The sequence below is a fragment of the Acipenser ruthenus genome, chromosome 26 (assembly GCF_902713425.1).
Source record: "Acipenser ruthenus chromosome 26, fAciRut3.2 maternal haplotype, whole genome shotgun sequence".
NCBI classification, from domain to species: Eukaryota; Metazoa; Chordata; class Actinopteri; order Acipenseriformes; family Acipenseridae; genus Acipenser; species Acipenser ruthenus.
In genome coordinates, this window is record NC_081214.1 from 20,125,979 (window position 1) to 20,144,260 (window position 18,282).

The window sequence follows — 18,282 nt, forward strand, 5'->3', positions numbered from 1 at the left end:
GTGCACGTGTAGGTCTGAGGATCAGGAAAAAGACTTCAGGCATCTTTAGGCATATTTGGTCCAGGTCCTAATAAAATGAATCTAGATATACAAGGGTTAATAAGATACATTAGGAACTAGGCTGAGACCAGAGACTAGTCACAGTTCATTGAACCCGGTTTCTCTCCAAGCTCTTTAAACTTGTTTACAAAGTCACAGGAACGGCAATGTTGGATACCAAGGGAATGGTGTGGTTTGGACTTTATTATTGAAGTGAGTTCACAGGCAGGGCCATTTTCTTCCTTGATACACTGGTATTGAAGCCAAATATTGCTATCTGTTTGTGTTGTCTTGCCAATACCACAGTCCCAACAGGGACTCCCCCAGTTAAATAAATAAATACACAAGCTACCAAGCTGTATTAGAAAGGTGAAGGACACTCTTGTCCCAAAAGCTCAATTTTAAACAATAGTTCATATTGAATAAACAAATGTTTAGTTTAAACATATTTTGTGTTATTTTAATCTTGAATTCTTTTTAACAATTGTAATCCTGTGTGACAGGTTCACAGGCATATCACTGCACAGTTCTAAAGACAGATTTATAAGCAGAACAGTTATGCAGGCATGGGGTAGGGCTGACAGAGAGATAGTCAGGTACAGTAGAAAGGACAAGGCCGGCACACTGACAGGCAGAATGATCAACAGACAGCTACTCTGCAAGTCAGGCACAGAATGTGGTTTTAAAGCGCTTCTATTTTAAGGAAGGAAATTTGAAAAAGCCCCAGAAGTTTCCCATAGTGACTCAAAAGTGACTCAATATATAATAATTTGGATGTTCTTTATTTGTTATATAATTAGTAGTACAACAAAGCTAACATAATTTTAGCACATTTTGGTAAGAAAATATTACTAGTTAATAAGTAAGTAATACCTTGTGTATACGGTATCTCCTATCATTATAAAAGTTTGGATGTAGTTTGGACGAGAGAAGCACAAATCACGTAGTTTGGTTGAGATGACAAAAACAAAGATTTTTTTCAGTTCTTATTTAATGATTTTAAATCCTGGAGGTCCGGATCAGTACACCCTGATGTATGGTCTCTGCACAGGATGGCATGTACTGGAATTTTCAGAAATCCTTAACAGTGATTGGTTGAGTACTCCTGCGTAATTTATTATAAATCAAAGACACGGGGCCAAATACGAAGATTCATATTTTTATTAAAACTAAACGACAGGTAAAGTAGCTAAGGGTAGACTGAGCGTTCATAGGAAAGCGAAGAATAAAATATGAAACATGATAGAAGATTGAGAGGCAAAGGTGTCTTGGTACACTGCAGAAAAGCAAAAGATATATAAGCCTACATATCATAGGTAAAGACTATGAAACTTATTGACGGCCAACTACAGCTTATTAGATAACACTCTATACAAATGTGTCTTATTTAGAATTAATTTGTTTAGTTTGCTGGGTTTTTGTTTGGCTACCAGGACCCTTATTGGCGTTACAGGAACTGCATATCCTCTTACTTGGCAGAAATACAGTAGTAAAGCAGTTTTGGGTCCAGGACACTCCATCCTATTCTTTGTTTATTTCAATTTCTCATGACTCTTCATTGTTTCAATGTATTTTCTACTTTCCGATATTCATTCATGACTGCAGATGTTGGCTCCTTTAACCACATCCCCTAGCAATCCCACTTTAATGTACCCGTGTGGTAAAATTAGACACCTGTTCAATTGTAAAAGACTATTACCATGTCTTTGTTTGCCAGATATTCCTATTGATATGTATCACAATCCCTGGACTCTCAAAATCAAATGTATGTTGTTTACCAATGTTTTCCTACAGTTACACAATGCATGACCATGTTTTATCATTCCCTGTGCTGCAGCTTTCCTATCTGTGCTTTTCCATGTTTGCACTATAATGCAGTAAATAATGAATGCAAACTGTATTTTTTATACCGTTAATGATACTGGTGTGCTTCTTATATGTTATCAGTACAACTGTTTTTGAGGTTGTGTGGCAATGAGTAAGAGAAATGAAATAACTGAAAAGTTTATCTCTTTACCACACTTTCCCAACTAAGATGTGTCAGCAAGATTAATTAATGTATATGATATTACATCACTATTAAGGATAGCATTTGTTTAAAGTAATTGTAGGTAACAAAATAGTTTCATAAAATTCCTCCGCAATGCACATTTATTCATTTGATAGTCTTTTTTTTTAAATGTGTAGTTTCGAAAGAAACACATGTAGCAAACATACATTTTGATTTCAAAACTTGATATTTGGTAGTACACTATATTAAAGAAAACTCTGTTCACACGCCATGGGTTTAGACTGTCTTGTACTGGGTCATTTCACCTGGAGAGTGAAATTACCTCCATCCCTTCACTGACTTCTTTCATGTCAATCGCCAATCAGCTGCCTCCCCTATTGACTGACATGCTTTCAACCAGTAACATGTTATGACCCAGAAGAGACACAGTTGAAATGGAATGACCCAGGAAGTGTTAATGCAAACAGATAGCTCCCTTAAACTAAAGTAGTACCAGAAATCATGAAAATACATGTGAGCTATAGCATTTCAATTTAGATTTAAACTGACTTCCTTGTCTATACATTGTGCTTATTATATAAATACAATAATACTAAATGAATCTTCATGGAGTTCTGTGGTCATTTCACTGGTGAGAATGGTCATTAAACCACTGGCCGACTCCAGGGGCTTGACATTTTATTGGGCCATCCTCATTCATGGAATAATGACAGTGTTCCATGAAAGCTTATTGTGTATCCTCTATATATACATATACATTATCACTAGGGTGTGGGATGACCATAGGCAGCCATGACGACACTGATTTGACTTGACAGATCTACAAGGTTCACATTGTTCTGATGGGATACACAGCCCTTCTTCAGTGATTACCACCTCTGATTCCAGTTTCACTCACAGAACAGCAGATATTTCATATAGGTCAAAAGGTGCTCGAAGGCCTTTGGATCTGTATTCACAACAGCATAAATTATTTCATGAGAAATGGTAAACACAACCAGAGCAATTTAAACATTACCCTAACCCCTTAAACAAACCCCGGCTGCCCCCGATTGACAGTTTTAAGGCAAGTTTGTCATTTTACTTGATTAAGTCTGTCATAAAAACAAATTGTCATTGAAAAGATCCCCTTGACCAGAAAGACAAAATGAAATCAAAACTCTGGTAAGACATTTGTTTTGCTGGAGATTTGCATAACCACAGCCAGGGAAAGGAAATGCACAAAGAGATCTGTCTGATTTTATGATTTGGTCTCTTTCTCTTCAACCCACAGTTCAAACAGTATTGGTTCACTAAAGCATGTGCACAGGCTGATGTCACGTCACTCGCAGTTTCTTTAGAGAAGGAAGCCAGCATGCAATCAAAAAGGGAGGAGAGAACTTTATAGTGCCAGTTTGGGTTTGGTTTTCTTGACTTGACTGAGGTGGTACCAGCTGAGAAAAGGTAAGGGTTTCTTTAACCTTGAAAAGGTGACTGTCTTATGAAGTGCTTACAATCCTGACTTTCATATGGGAGGGCTCAAATACTTTTCAAAAGAGTCATTTCTCTTATGAATACATGTGTGACTTTCATTTCCCACAGCACCAGAGAAAGAATGCTGTATAAACTCTGTGTGTGTCTGTTAGAAAAAATATCTCTGGGTAAAACATAAGGGGTACTCCATTCAGGCTTGAAAGTCAGTTTCTAGTTTAACCCAGTTATCGATAGTCTCTTGATGTTGTAGGCGATGTTAGCATGGTTCCTGGAACTGAAGTAATAACAATGAATCAGTAGGTGACATTTCATACTTCAATGCTTCTTCACCTTTAGCGTGTAGTTTTCCCCTGTTACATCAAAGCGCATTTGTTTGAGTTTGAAGCTTGCAGTTCTTTATCTCAACAACATGAAGAAGTACTTGTAAATATGAGATACTGGCAGTAAATGTTTGCAAGCATTAATATAATTGGGTCAGATTTACTCAGCGTTTGTTTTTCACTTGTTAAAATAACTGTGAAAAACAAACTAGAATTACAACAGAGCATCAATGTATTTGAGGAGATATTCTGGATATTTATGTTTGATTAGTTTTATCTACAATGTGCTTTTGCTTTCAGAAAGACAGTGGTGAACACACTAGTATAGTAAAAAGTTAGATAAATGGCAACAATTAAATGGAAAAAAATGACCACAAAACCTATAAATACAGTAGACATTTAAATATATAACAGACCCAGGCAAAGTAAAATTATTTGAAAATTAGACCTAAAAGCAACAAAAGGGGATTTTATTGTATTTTGTATGCTAATGTTTCTTTTTAATATTTATACTTTTTGTATTTTAGAGGGTGTTAGAATTTTAGGGAATGTCCAGTTGGTATTAGGACTAAAACTATTTAAAAAAAATGAATAAACCATCTTATAGGGGTCCCCGAGTGGCTCACCTTGTAAAAGTACTGCCTCATGTTGTGCATGGTGAATCATACAGTGCAGGTTCGTGTCTTGGCTGTGTGAAGTGGCCGGTCTTCGATGGGGATTCTGAAGGGAGCGTTGCATTGGCTCTGGCGCTCCCATGGGTTAGGGAGGCAAAACTGTCAAGGACTGTTTCTCATCGCGATACAGTAAATCCTTCTGGACAGGCGCCCAGTGAGCTCAGACTGACACCTGCAGGGCTGGCCTTTGTCCTCCAGAGGCCAATAGCTCGCTGACATCTCTAACAGTTCCATGGGTGTCAAAGAGAAAGCTGGCTCAGCCGTGGGATCAGAGGACGCCCGCTGAACCTTCAGTGTGGGGAATTGCTGCAGTGAGAGGGAAAAAATAATTGGACATTCCAAAATAATTGGGCACACTAAATTTAAAAAAATATATAAAATAGAAAATAAATAAATAAACCATCTTATGAGAATGTCAGTATCTTAATAACACCTTAAACCCTTTAAGGTTTATTAGTTTGCTTTATGAATGGCCTGTTTGGAATACAGATGTAGGGCCGTATCGTTTCTTTCTTTTTTTTTTTTTTTTAATAAATTTGGAATTGCCAATTATTTTTCTCCCCAATTTGCAATGTCCAATTATTTTTTATTTCAACCTGGCTCACCGCTGCTACCCCCTGCGCTGACTCGGGAGGAATGAAGACGGACACACGAGTCCTCCGAAACGTGTGCCGCCAGCTGTCCGCTTCTTTTCAGTCTTCAGGCCCGCCATGCAGCCACCTTGGACCTACAGGAAGACAACGCAGCTCTGGGTAGTTTACAGGCAGGCCCGCAGGCGCCCGTTCAGTCTACAGGGGTCGCTAGTGCGCAGTGAGCCAAGGACACCCTGGCCGACCTAGACCCTCCCCACCGGGGCGGCGCTTGGCCAATTGTGCGCCACCCCCTGGGAACTCCCGTACACGGTCGGCAAGTGGAATAGCCTGGACCTGAACCAGCGACCTCAAGACTATATATATAGGAAGCATCCTACACTCCGCATGGAGTGCCTTTACCGGATGCGCCACTCGGGAGTTTACAGTTTGTGATGTTTTGACACAAGGAAAAGCTTAGTAAATCTGATTCACTCCTTTGTAAGAATACAGATATATCAGTCAAAGATATCAATGAGGGCCATGTTCCCTTGTTTGGAAGTAAGAATGCTTCGGACTGTACGGGAAAGGGTCTCACTGATCTCCAGAGTGCCAAACAAGAGCCAGAACAAACATTTCTGTGGAGTGGGAGGCGCAGATCTGATTCTAGTCCGTGTTTCTATGCCACATTTCTTTTACATCTCATCACATTTTACTGTAGTATAGCAAGCTTTATATCATGCTTTTCGACCAATCATGTAGTAGAATATATGTGGTTTACCAGAGCAATACCCCAAAACGTACTGTTACCAAGCAATAACGGCACTTGAATGACGTCACTGTCCTAATTCCCTTTTCTAATCAGAGAGCATGTTGCTTTGCATGGCCCTCTGACAGTGAGTAAGAAATGTTACATAGAAAGAACAAACTGGCAAATCGTACTCCCCGTAACAACACTATTACCGTACAAACAAACCTAAACTAAAAGCTACTGGGCAAACTCATTACAAATACGGGAACTTCCGGCTCATTTCATCCATCTTGACTTTTCTATTTCTTTGGATTGCACTTGCCAGTCGTCATGTTATCTGAGCAGAATACACGCAAAATAGGCTGTGTATATTATAGCATTGAGTGAAAACTGGGATTGTTAATACAGCCATGGGAAAACAGTCCAAAGTATTGTTAAGCATGGTATTGGAGGAGATAACTAGTTTGCAAAGAGCAGGCTGTTATATCTTGGAATAATGTTTACATTGTCCACTGTAAACTGTCAGTGGCCACAAAGAGACTTCTCCTAATGTTGGTTAGATAGAGAGATGCGGAGGAAGCAGAAAAAATGAAGACAAGAAAAACCTATTCAGAAAAAAAGACAATAAAAAGTTTCAAGTTGCTTAATTAAAATATCAATAAGAACAAACTGTAACTACCAAAACTCTTTAAAGGGTACCGCACAGAGTAGGCAGTACAGTACAGGTGAGCTACTGCAGGTGCAAAGAAGTGTATTCTTCAGAACCAGAGTTTTGAAATCTCCTGATCTAAGTCAACATTTAGATCAAAGTTTACTTCCATTATTTTATGAATATTGTTTTAAATGATACACAATATTCTTAGCAATAGAATGTAGTTGCGTTGCAGTATGTGCCTAGCTTTTCGTTAACGCTTATTTGTATGTTAAATTACAGTTATAGCACTGTTGGACTGCAGGCCACATGCATTTTCCTAATTTGTCACACTTTCATGGCAGTTTTATTTTAATGTGGGTGCCAAAACTCCTCCGATACTCCTACATTTTGTATTGAAGCAGATAGAAGAATTTTGACACAATATAATATACAGCAGTTCTTGAAGGTTACAAATAAAAGCTAAGAATAGAAGTCATTCGCAGTTGTTTATAATAATGACTGATGCCAAAATCTAAGTGCATTATTGTCCTAACTCTGTAACCCACAGAACTACAGCCTACATATGTTTTATTATACCCTAATGAACAAAATGAAGTTGAACTTCAGTGTAAAACCCACAGCTGCCTGACAAATCCCAGAAACAGCCTGTGACGTTTTAATAACCACTGTTTTTGCACTTCTTTTTAAAGTACAATAATAGAGTCTATAGTTCTTCTTCTGAGATATGTGAAAATCTTTCAGTGGTGAAATAATTCAAACTAGGACATTTGGTAAGTCTGGAAGCACGTGTTGTGATTTCACTGCTGGGCTATGTGGACTGTTGACAACTTAATTCAGCGGAATCATGTGACACTGTGACCTTTCAACTCATCCTCTTCTATCCTAAACCCTGGGCCAATAGAGTTAAACAAGGTCACAGTCTCACATTATTTAGGATCAGGAAGCACAAACACATGGTTAAATAACATCAGCGGTATCTATAAAGTTTAGCCCAATAATTAAAAAACAGACATAATCTGAATGAAAATGCATTCATCTTTAATTGAACCTCTTAGCAGAATGTCCCAGTTACCTCTTTTTTTTGTCCAGTATGGTTCTACGTTTACTCAGTTTCAATACTGGGGGAAATCCACTGTGTGAGAACATACCAGCTATTCTTGAGAAGTGTTCCTCTAGCCTGTTTAGTTCAACTATCCTTATGTTTGATATGTAAAATATTAGTTTATACATGATATAATGTCTATTAGAGGCTTGTAAACAATGTGCATTATTCATTTCTGAAGAAAGTGACATCATCCAAGCAATATGGAAAATGACTGAAACCTTTGTCATTGTTTGTCATTGCAACGTGTGCTCTGGGGGGGGGGGGGGGGGGTGTAGGGGAGTTCTGGAAATTCTTGTTTAGCATCTGACAACCAGCAGGTTATCTGTCTATGGAGAGAGAGCAAGGTGCCAAGCCAACATACCTGGGAGCATCAAAAAAATGAAAGTGCTTGTGAAACTTCACGAAAAGTCAAACTGCTTTTTGTTTGCCAACATTTAAACTTGCAGTCATTAAAAAAATAAATAATAATAGAAAAAAAAAAAACACTCTCCTGACAGGATGTTTCTCGCTTTCAAGCTGTATGCTAAGTTACCGCTTGTTACAGCTTTAGTTGTTTCTCAAGTTACAAAGATCAAAGTTGTTTGCAACGTTTCTCAGTACATACTGAGGTATATCCATCCTGAATGCAGTTTCATTAAATAATTACTCGCAGCAGAGCAGTTTAACCACAATACATCTGAAATGCTATTGTGCTGCTAAACTGATATATATCAGCATGTTGCTGAAATAAAACCAAAAGTATAATGAACCTGGTTCCTTTGTGATCTGTCCCCTGTGAATATGTACCAGCGCTTACAAAAAAATTAATGACACTCATTTGAAAGAAACTAATTCAAAGCAAGGGAAACGCCACTCTTGAACATAGTAAGAGTACAGAACCATTGGGTTGGGTTCATTGTGGAATGACCTTATTAATTAAAGTAAGGATGAGGGTCATGGATAGGATTGGGCCATTTTAAATATTCATCATGACTCTTAATCCAATGGGGTCACATTTCTACTTGGGATCCTAGCATTTACAAACCGCTGTCGGAATTATCAGTGAATGTTGCAACAGAATCAATAAATCAGCTGCTATCAGTTAGATAAGTTTAACACTCTGGGGCGTATTTTGAAAATGAAGTGCACATTTGAAATTCACACTGTCACCAAAGCTTAGTAAAATGGGCCCAGCTGCTAATCTAACCGTGTGTGTCAAAATGTTACCCTGGGTGGGGGAGGTGATACCATCAAATTGCAAAACTAGAAATAGACTTCTCTGTTGAGCAGACTGCACTGTAAATATGCATGCATGTGTACTGTACATTTAGAATAGAGGAAGCTATGTTGTGGGGAGGGGAGATGCAAGAGGAAGAAAAACAAAGCTGACATACAGAAACTCAATTATAACACACTGTAAGTCTATGAAAAGTCAAACACTCTTATACAAGAACAAAGGCTACAGAAATGATTTTATTGGAAAAGGCAGTTACTGCTGTGTGTTTTAAAGAGGTGTATTAGCTAATAGCCTTTAGAATACAGTTCTTCCCTCTTATTAGCATAACAGCTTTTGAGCTTTTGTTCAAATGCAAATATCTTAGTTGTTCATTTTCACTTTGACTCTGGTGCAGTCCATGTATCTTGGCAGCGCACTGTGAATTGACTTCCTGTGCAGCAGTTATTAGGATATATGAATGGGTTATTATATCTGATGCACAGGAAGTTAATCTATATCATGGTAGCAGAAAAAAAAGTCAGCAGAACAATCTGCTTTCTGAGAGGTAATAAAATGTGTAAAAGCATATTTAACAGGTTACAATAAGTTATTCAGTTAATGGAGACAATTGTCCAGAAATGTATTAAGCAGATGATGTAAAGAATTCTTACAGGAAATGTAAAACTGTCTGGGTCCTCAGTTTATACAGTGCATACTTGTGTTTTATCCGTTGAGGCTATCTAAAAAAAATTATTCGTTATGTCGAGATCATGAGATCTCAGGATCAAAATGATGCCAATTGTTTCCAATTGGGTAGAATTGAACAATGTAGCCTATTTTATAGCTGATAAAGTTGTCACTGCCAGACTTATTTTGCTGGGTTGAAATGCCAGTGATAAAAGCTTGTACATCCACCCATTGTGCTGCCTAGGAGTAACCCTTTATGATAAGACAAAACTGTGTTTCAGTATGTTGTGACCGCAATTCAACCTACTTCAGTCTGGAATGACTGTGTCAGTGGTATTGCCGGTAAACACATCCAGTCCTAATGTAGGTTTGAAAAGCTGTAGGTATTTTTTGGTAAAGTCACTTAGAGTTTGCTGGTGAACTGTTTCCTGCGTAGTCAAGGTTATCACCAGGTCATTGTAGCGCCCAGGTTGAGAGCTCAAAAACATACAAAACATGAAACCAATATTTGAGAACCTGAAATATTGAACGTTCAGTATTCTTATCACTCTGAGAACGCTGCCTTTATCTACTGGCAAGGCACAGTATCTTCCAGAGTATGTCAACTACAAGCCTTTATTAGAGAAAAAGAATAATGTTCTTGATACCATGTTTTGGTGAGTGGTTTTCAATTACCCTTACAGCATTTCACAAGGAAAGTAAAAACATTTATTGGTGAACTTTTCCATCAGTCTGCAATTTAAAGATCCCCATAAGGAAATGAGATGCCCATTTGAACAGATTATCTTTCTGGTGAAACAGAATACAAGATGCCTCCTTTAGCTGACCTGAGTGCTCCGGGTGGAAACAATATATCTTCTGACCCACTTGGGTTTCAGATATTAAAATATCTTTCAAATCTTATACTCAGAGTTACAGGGGGTTAACGTGGGTTTAAATACCTGATGAATTTACTAGGCTGTCCGGTGATGAAACAGTACAATTACAAGCTAATGGTATAGATAAATCACATTAGCTACATTTAATTTATTGCCACCTTTTGAAATACTTCATGTAAAATTATTTGACAAACATTTAGACTAGAAGTCTTTATTAGTGTCTTACACAAGAACAAAAACAGACCCACTGAAGAATTGCTTGCCAGAATCTGTCAAAGGGCAAAAATGTAGTTTATCTGTCGGCTGTCTGGTTTATTTAAACCAAATTCATGTCCTGGGGAATAGGAAACTATTACTAAAGATTTGCACTCATTTGATCCACAAGTTTCAGTATTAGCTATGGTTCCACCAAGGCAGGCAGAGCTTACTCAATTAAATTCTATCAATCACCTCTCTGATATGTGGGGGTGTGTGTGTAAGAGTGGCGGTAAGATAACCTACAGCTGCTGCCAGCTCCAGTCTAGTGCCACAGCGTGAACAAGCTAAACTGCTCAGGGAGGATTCCACGCTCTGCAAACAATAATTAAAGTGGAAGAAATAACTGCAGAGTGTAGTCAGACTGTACAGCAGTGTTAATAATTAAAACATGTTAACGTCAGTTGTTCCATTCCCAAGTGGCTAGAACTGCATTGCATTGATAGTTATACTAAATACTGCAGTTACAGTTACAATTACTACTGAACGCATTTTAAATGCAATTGCAGCTGCACTGCAGGATAAGAGCCTTAATAACATTCAGGTTTACGTTGTTACCACAATGCATTGAATGTAGAAATGCACTGTTTGCAGTTAAACTTCACTCTGCAGTTAGCCATTTACTGTTCATTCATTTTAGTAAAGCAGTTAGTTCAGAGGTTAGTGTAAAATGTCATTAGCGGTGTTATAGCTCCAGTCCAGTGTTGCTGTGCCTTGCTTAATGCTTGTGATTCTTATGGTCTCTCTGCTTGGTATTTTCCAGGAATCAGCGCTTGGAGAAGACAGCAAAAACAATCCCCTCCTCCCACACGTTTGGCTTTGCAAAGGGAGTGTGCTAGTTCTAACTGACAGCATTAGCACTGTGAGTGCAGAGGACAAGGCTGGACATTCTCACTATGCATGTACAGAGAAGCAAGACAGGGCCCAGAGAATGGAAGGAGCACTGGAACAGCCTTTGATAACTTTTTTCCAACAAACCGATTCATTTTTGGTTTGGAATTACAGATCACAGAACAGGACAGGGAAGCTTCCCTTGCTGGATTGTTTATTAACTTTTCACAATCTCCCCGAATGGGGACATTCAAAAAGGGGATTTTATTAACGCTTTGGGAATCTTTGATTGTGGAATATATTGGAAACGACTGTGCATACGGATTGCTCTGGACAAACTTGTGAATAGATCGCTGGGATTTTGTTAGCAGAAAATGAACGAAACTTGCGAATCGAATTCGCTCAAGGATTACATCCATTTCATCTACGCGGTCACGTACACTGTGATCCTGGTGCCCGGGCTGATTGGTAATGTGCTGGCACTTTGGGTGTTCTATGCTTATGTTAAGGAGACTAAGAAAGCTGTGATCTTCATGATGAACCTGGCCATCGCGGACCTGACCCAGGTGCTTACCCTGCCACTTCGGATATACTACTACCTGAGCCACTCCTGGCCTTTCGGAGAGTTCCTCTGCATGTTTTGCTTCTACCTAAAGTATGTCAACATGTATGCCAGCATCTTCTTCCTTGCCTGCATCAGCGTTCGGCGATGTATGTTTATCATCTACCCGCTGAGGTACAGTGGCACCAAGGGCAGGTTTGATGTCTACCTCTGCATCGGGGGCTGGGTTTTTGTCGTCTTGTCCTGCCTGCCTTTTCCTCTGCTGAGGCAAAGCTCAAACAACTCCACCTCCTTTAACCAGTGCTTCGCAGAGCTCCCAATGATGAAGGTCAATGTGGCGACAGGAGTGACCATGATGACCCTGGCCGAACTGATGGGCTTCGTGCTCCCGCTCATGGTGGTCCTCACCTGCTCCTGGAAGACAGCCATATGCCTGCGTGAGAAGAACTATGTGCTGCAGGACAGCGGCGAGAAGCGCAAGGCCTTCAAGATGGTGCTCACGTGCGCCATTGTTTTCCTGGTGTGCTTTGCTCCGTACCACATCAGCTTCCCCTTCCACTTCCTGGCGGTGTCGAACGCAGTGTCCACCTGCAGCTTGAAGATGGCCATCCTCAAGCTGCACCCTGTCACCCTGTGCCTGGCCAGTCTGAACTGTTGCCTGGACCCTGTTATGTACTACTTTACCACGGACGAGTTCAAGAGGAGGCTGTCCTGGCAGGAGCTGCCAGAGACTTTTCACCTTTATAGAAAGTCGTCTTGTTCAGTGGCCACTGTGGAGATGCCCCTAGATGAAGTAACTAATGACATTCTGTAAAGTAGTTCAGTATACTGAGATTAAATATTCAACTCAATTAAAAAAAAAAAAAAAAAAAAAGTCTGAGACTGTCCTGCCTCAGTGCTCAAGTTGTTTTTAACCTTATACTACATTTTGTCTAGCACACTGGGCATTTAATTAGATGGTCCAAATTGGGGCAATCACAATGAAGTATAGCATATTTTATACTCAGCCAACTTAAGCTTCACTATCTATTGCCCTGTAAAAACACATGCATAAACGCACATTGCTTTTTCTATGGCCTTGCATCTATGCTTCCTTTTGTTGACTATTTTTTTTTCAACAACCAATGAAACTGCCAATGAAAATTAGTTTATTTCTCTATTGTATCAATAGGTATACTATCAATCCCAGAGTGAAAACCAGAAAATGTACTTTTTTTTTGTTGCAGTTCAGTTCAGTATATAGGACTGCTAATTCTACCCTTATAAATCTGTTATTTTAATCTGTTGTTCTTTTTTCAAATGCATATTTTTTATACAAGTGCATTAGCTGGGAGGAAAAAAAATGCAATAAGAATAAAACTGCGGGCAGCTAACATTTTTTTTCTTTAAATATATTAATGAATTATTTAAATGAAGGAACTTTTGTCTGTGAATTTTGAAGAAATGATTTGGTTTAAATGTTAACTGTCTAGAACTAAAGTACTTATTTTTGTGGATGGCATGCTTTTGAACAACAGAGATTTAACCCCACCCCACCTATTATCTCAGCATAACGATATAGGAATAAGAGTCCCATTGCATTGCAGTTTGGTCTACTCAAGATTTCCTTATAGTAGACAAACCACTGAGGTCAGATATTACCAATTAAGCTCACAGTAAATCCTGGAGTGGCTCAAACCGTCATTCAACAGGATTGTAGGTGGATCCCTGTCCTCTAAAGCAATGTCTTTGTTTTTCTTTCCACTACTTGCCAGTACTGTAACTCTGCTCTACACATAAACACAAAGCTTTGAGAAAGTGCACCAGGCCAGTACAGACAGCAACCTTTACACTGACAACCATGCTGGAATGCACTTTTTGGAAACGTTTTGCATGTTTGCTTAACTGATGTGCATTATAAAGAAAATAACAAGATCGCCATTTCAGAAGGCAGAAGACACACAAGTAGCAGAGAAGAACTAGACATCTACAAAACTTGCACAAGTTGCGTTATTTTAACTAATATTATGCAATTATGTCAACAAAAATATTACTTTTTTTTTTATTGTTAGGGAAGCACAGAAACCCTATCATGACTTAAATGACCTTCCCTATACGTTATTTTTAACTGCAGTGTACATTTCTAACAATATATTTCCATAAATAATATCTATCTTGTGTTATTTAGGTCTCATATGTGCCATTTCAGCATGCCTCTTCAAGGTAACATGAAGCTTAAATAGACATTTAATTAATTGGAAAAGCAGCGATTGGTAATGGAGAACTGCTTTTTTTTAAGTAAAAAAAAAAAAGAACCTCAAGCCCCAGAAACTTTCTTGCTTAATATTATAATCAATTGTTGCATTTTCTATAATTTGCAGTAAATGATGTTCATTAATACCTTTCATATAATAAAGCATTCAAGTAATCAATTACATAATTTTCCATTCCTTTAACAGCCTACTTATATTAAGCCACTATAAAATACATCTATTGTAAGTCACTTGTAGTCTATATGACTTAAATCTAACCCAGTATCCAAAGAGCTGTGTGCAGCCCTTGAGCTGCATCTGTGAAGTAGTTTTTCTTTGTGAGGTATAGCATGTCATATTGTGTATCAGACATAGCACCCTACTACAGGAGCACCCCACAGCGTTTATTTAACAGGTTTTTAATTTATATTTAAACACTGTAAATATATGTCTGTCTGTGATGTTAAGGTTTATGATTCCTATAACCGTTAAAAAAAATATATTAAAAAAAAAAAAAAAAGCTTTATTTGATGTGGCTTGTATTTCTTTTTCTTTCTATTAATATTTTGGATAGTTCATATTTTGTAAATATTGTCTGGCATTTGTTTAATGATTAGATAAAATAAAACACCTTTGTCCATTTAAGGCTAGATTTTGGTAGGCAGTAGCGCTCTGGGGTGCAGTTATCTCGCTGTGCAAGTTCCAGTGGAAACCAGTGGAGGCGTTTCTCACATTTGGTATCAAATGAAACGATCTGATCTAATCCTCTAACTGCAGCGAAAACAAATTTCAGCTGAAACCAATGAAGATGTTTTTTTTTTTTTTTTAAACAAAGCAAAGGCTGTATTTTATTCTGTTTAACATCCTGTTATTCATTAAACAATCGCAGAACCACGAAGTACAATAGTTCTTTAATGCCAGAAATGTGTTCCTGACCTGCTTCTGATCTATTTTTAAAGACTAGATATTGTGAGGTAAAACTTTATCAAAAAATGCATGCTGGATATTTAAATAGGGAGATTAGAAACTTGTGTAATTCATTTTCTGATCCGAACCGACTGTGAAACCAGCCTAAGCTAAATTCCTACATGTATCCCCTGCAGATGAGCCTGCTTGCACTTTAAGAAAAGGTCAGTTAAACTATATAGATTTGTCTTTCCTGATTGCTGACAGAATGCAGTAGGTGCAGAAAAAAGAGCCAGAAACTAGCAAAAATGTATCTTGTGCTGAGGGAGCCCAGGGAAGAATGTTTTACATCTTTGAGTACTAAATTTACCTATTGTGTTATATTGTACAGTCTTTTAATGTTTAAAACAAAATGTAATTAAAAAAAAAAAAATAATAGCAGGCAGCAGCTAATTGTTTAAACCCAAGAAGACATCAAACTTCTTACTCTGTGTCTTGAGTTTGGGGAAAGATATAGTAATCTGTATTCTCTCGGAATTAAGTGACGCTATTTATGTCTCAATTGTTAAGTTTAAAAGAATTAAAAGCAGGCCAAAAAAAAAAAAAAAGCTGGCTAACATGAGCTAACCAGTGAAGGGGGCAGAGAGGCAACATTTTGAATATTTTTCTACTCAACTTTGTTTGATCTTACAAGCATGCAAGTTAAAACTTCCTGCTTTGTTGATTGAAATTCAGACAGCACTTTATCATCTGTTTCAGTTTCACTGCGACTACATAGAGTATAAACTGAACTACAACAGGAAGTGTTGCTTCATCAAGTTTCTCACCATTAAACCCTACATTAACACTCAAGAGAAAACATTTCAAAATATACAAAAGCACATCTTTAAGTAGAACACTCTGCTTTGAATCTGGTTTCAGTTACTAAAGATGTTGAATTGTATGGCTGCTACTCATAGGGACTGGTTAAATCACCACAGGATTTAAAGCCTCTTGCCCAAAAAGCAGTTGATAAAAAGTCTTGACAGTGTACGTGATCAAATCAGAATGTTGCAACAATGTCCTGTATTGTATCTAGAAGAAAGAATTAAAAAAAATATTGTTCTGTAACTTTCTGGAAAGTGAGTCACTGAAGCTGCAATGTATTAGTATGTAAAGGCTCAAGCGACAGCAATACTAATACAGTTGATCTTTAAAATGTTACTTTTTCATCCACCAGCTAATCAATATTTTGAATTGGGTTCATAGAGCGGTTATGAATGTATCATGTATATACATATGGTTAGGTTCTGCCCAGTTTGGTTCAATGTTAAAGAGTAAAGCAGTTTCACAGATACTGTAATTACTAATGTTGGACTACCAAAGAAAAATACCTTATTTTTCTGACAGGCAAATTTTACAGTGCCACAATACATATCTTGGTGACCTATGGTCCTGACAGCAGACCGCAATTTTTTTTTTTCTACAAGCCTACAAATATTACTTTCTAGTGGTGTACATGCGAAACAAGCTTTTAAAATATGCAAGTACATGTGTGAGATCACCAACTGTTGTTTTCTTCTTCTTATTATTATTATTTTTTACTTTTTGAGCTGTTCTTTCCTACTTTGGCCCACAAACCAGAATAGCTCATTAAATAAAAGCAACTCCATATATTACTGAAGAATGTGAAAGGTCACATATTAGTTTAGTTCACAGAACCTTTGCGCAAAGAATGCCACAGACAGACTGAAGGCGTTATATAGCTTGTGTCCCACCAATACAATATACCTCGGGCTTGAACTTTTCAGTGTTTATGTTTTACGAGTGCTCAAGTACTGTAATCAGTCACTCACCTTTACAGGAATGTTACAGGCTTTTCTATTTTTTACACACACTACCAAAATAATAGCTGATCAACAAACGTTGAAACCCTGTGATTTTTGCCCATTATATAAGTTGTTTATATAGGGTATTATTGTGATAACTTTGCATTGGATCTATGACTATGTGGTCAGAGGTACAGAACACATGCAAGCTGGATGTCAATTGTATGTTACAACTCATTTTATCAGCACAATTCCCCCAAACGTTGCAGGCTTAATTGGTTCTAGCAAATCAAAAAGACCTGCAGTGATCTTGTACTTTTAAGTCTTCTATATGAGCCACATCGCTCCTCATTGGAAAATTAGCAGGCTGTAAAATGAATGACAGCACTCAGCATTTACCCACTCAGTCAGCCGCAGTTTAATCCAGCTGATCAAAAATGAAGGACAAAAATGAAACCGGGAAACCTCTGAAACAGTTAACGGGGTTCATGATGTTTAAATGAAGAACTGAATCAGCTCAAACCAAATATGCTCCTCTAAAAACCTCAATTGCATTTCTAGGTCAATGGTAACAATACCAGTTGAATTATGATACTAGAAAAATGTGTTCCAATAATAAAATAAGGACAGTTCCAATGTACCGGTATATCAAATACATTAAATAACCACCAGGGGTCAGGATATGCAGCGATGGGAAAAATCACTTACCTACTTACCTTTGCCAGTTGCCATGTTGCAATCTAACTTTGGAAAGTGTGTTTTGCACTGTACAGGACATTGTATTACATTTCAAAGCTTTTCCCCACCAAAGGGCAGTACAACATCCTGAACACAATGTACTTTTCTTTCTGAAACAGCAGACTACTGCAAAAGTGGTGCATTGAATAAAATAAAATGCTGCACCACATGCTGTACATTTGTGCAGGTGAGACGTGGGCTTACTGGAAACAATGTTGAGAGGTGCAGCTGCACAGGAAACAGTTTTTTTTGTACTACTACAAACAACATAAAGAAAGATAGAGGAAGGCAAATAGACCCAGCTATAGTGACACAATTAAACTACAGATGCATAGTTTCACCGTTGCACAAGTTCTCACTTACGTCAACCGCTCAGGGTGAGGGCATGTATGCAGAGTGATCTTGACAAAGGCTGAACCGCAGTGGCAGAGCTGCAGAATTGGTTCACTGTCTGTGTCTACTCTATGGAAATAGTAACCAAAACATCACATTTTGAATACAGTCTAGACCTAACAAACTGAGTGAGATTTGAGCAGTTTAGGGATAACATGTTTGTTTTTTTTACTCATTCTGTTAAACCAGATATTTATTGTT

General features: G+C 38.0%; 1 protein-coding gene across 1 annotated transcript; it reads left to right on the forward strand.

Moving 5' to 3' along the window:
- Positions 1–2,910: 2,910 nt before the first annotated feature.
- LOC117430434 (probable G-protein coupled receptor 174) lies at positions 2,911–14,741 on the forward strand. Its single transcript, XM_059001562.1, has 2 exons — positions 2,911–3,493; positions 11,376–14,741. Exon 2 carries the CDS (start codon positions 11,818–11,820, stop codon positions 12,817–12,819), a length of 1,002 nt encoding a protein of 333 aa, XP_058857545.1. The 5' UTR covers positions 2,911–3,493; positions 11,376–11,817; the 3' UTR covers positions 12,820–14,741.
- Positions 14,742–18,282: the final 3,541 nt, after the last annotated feature.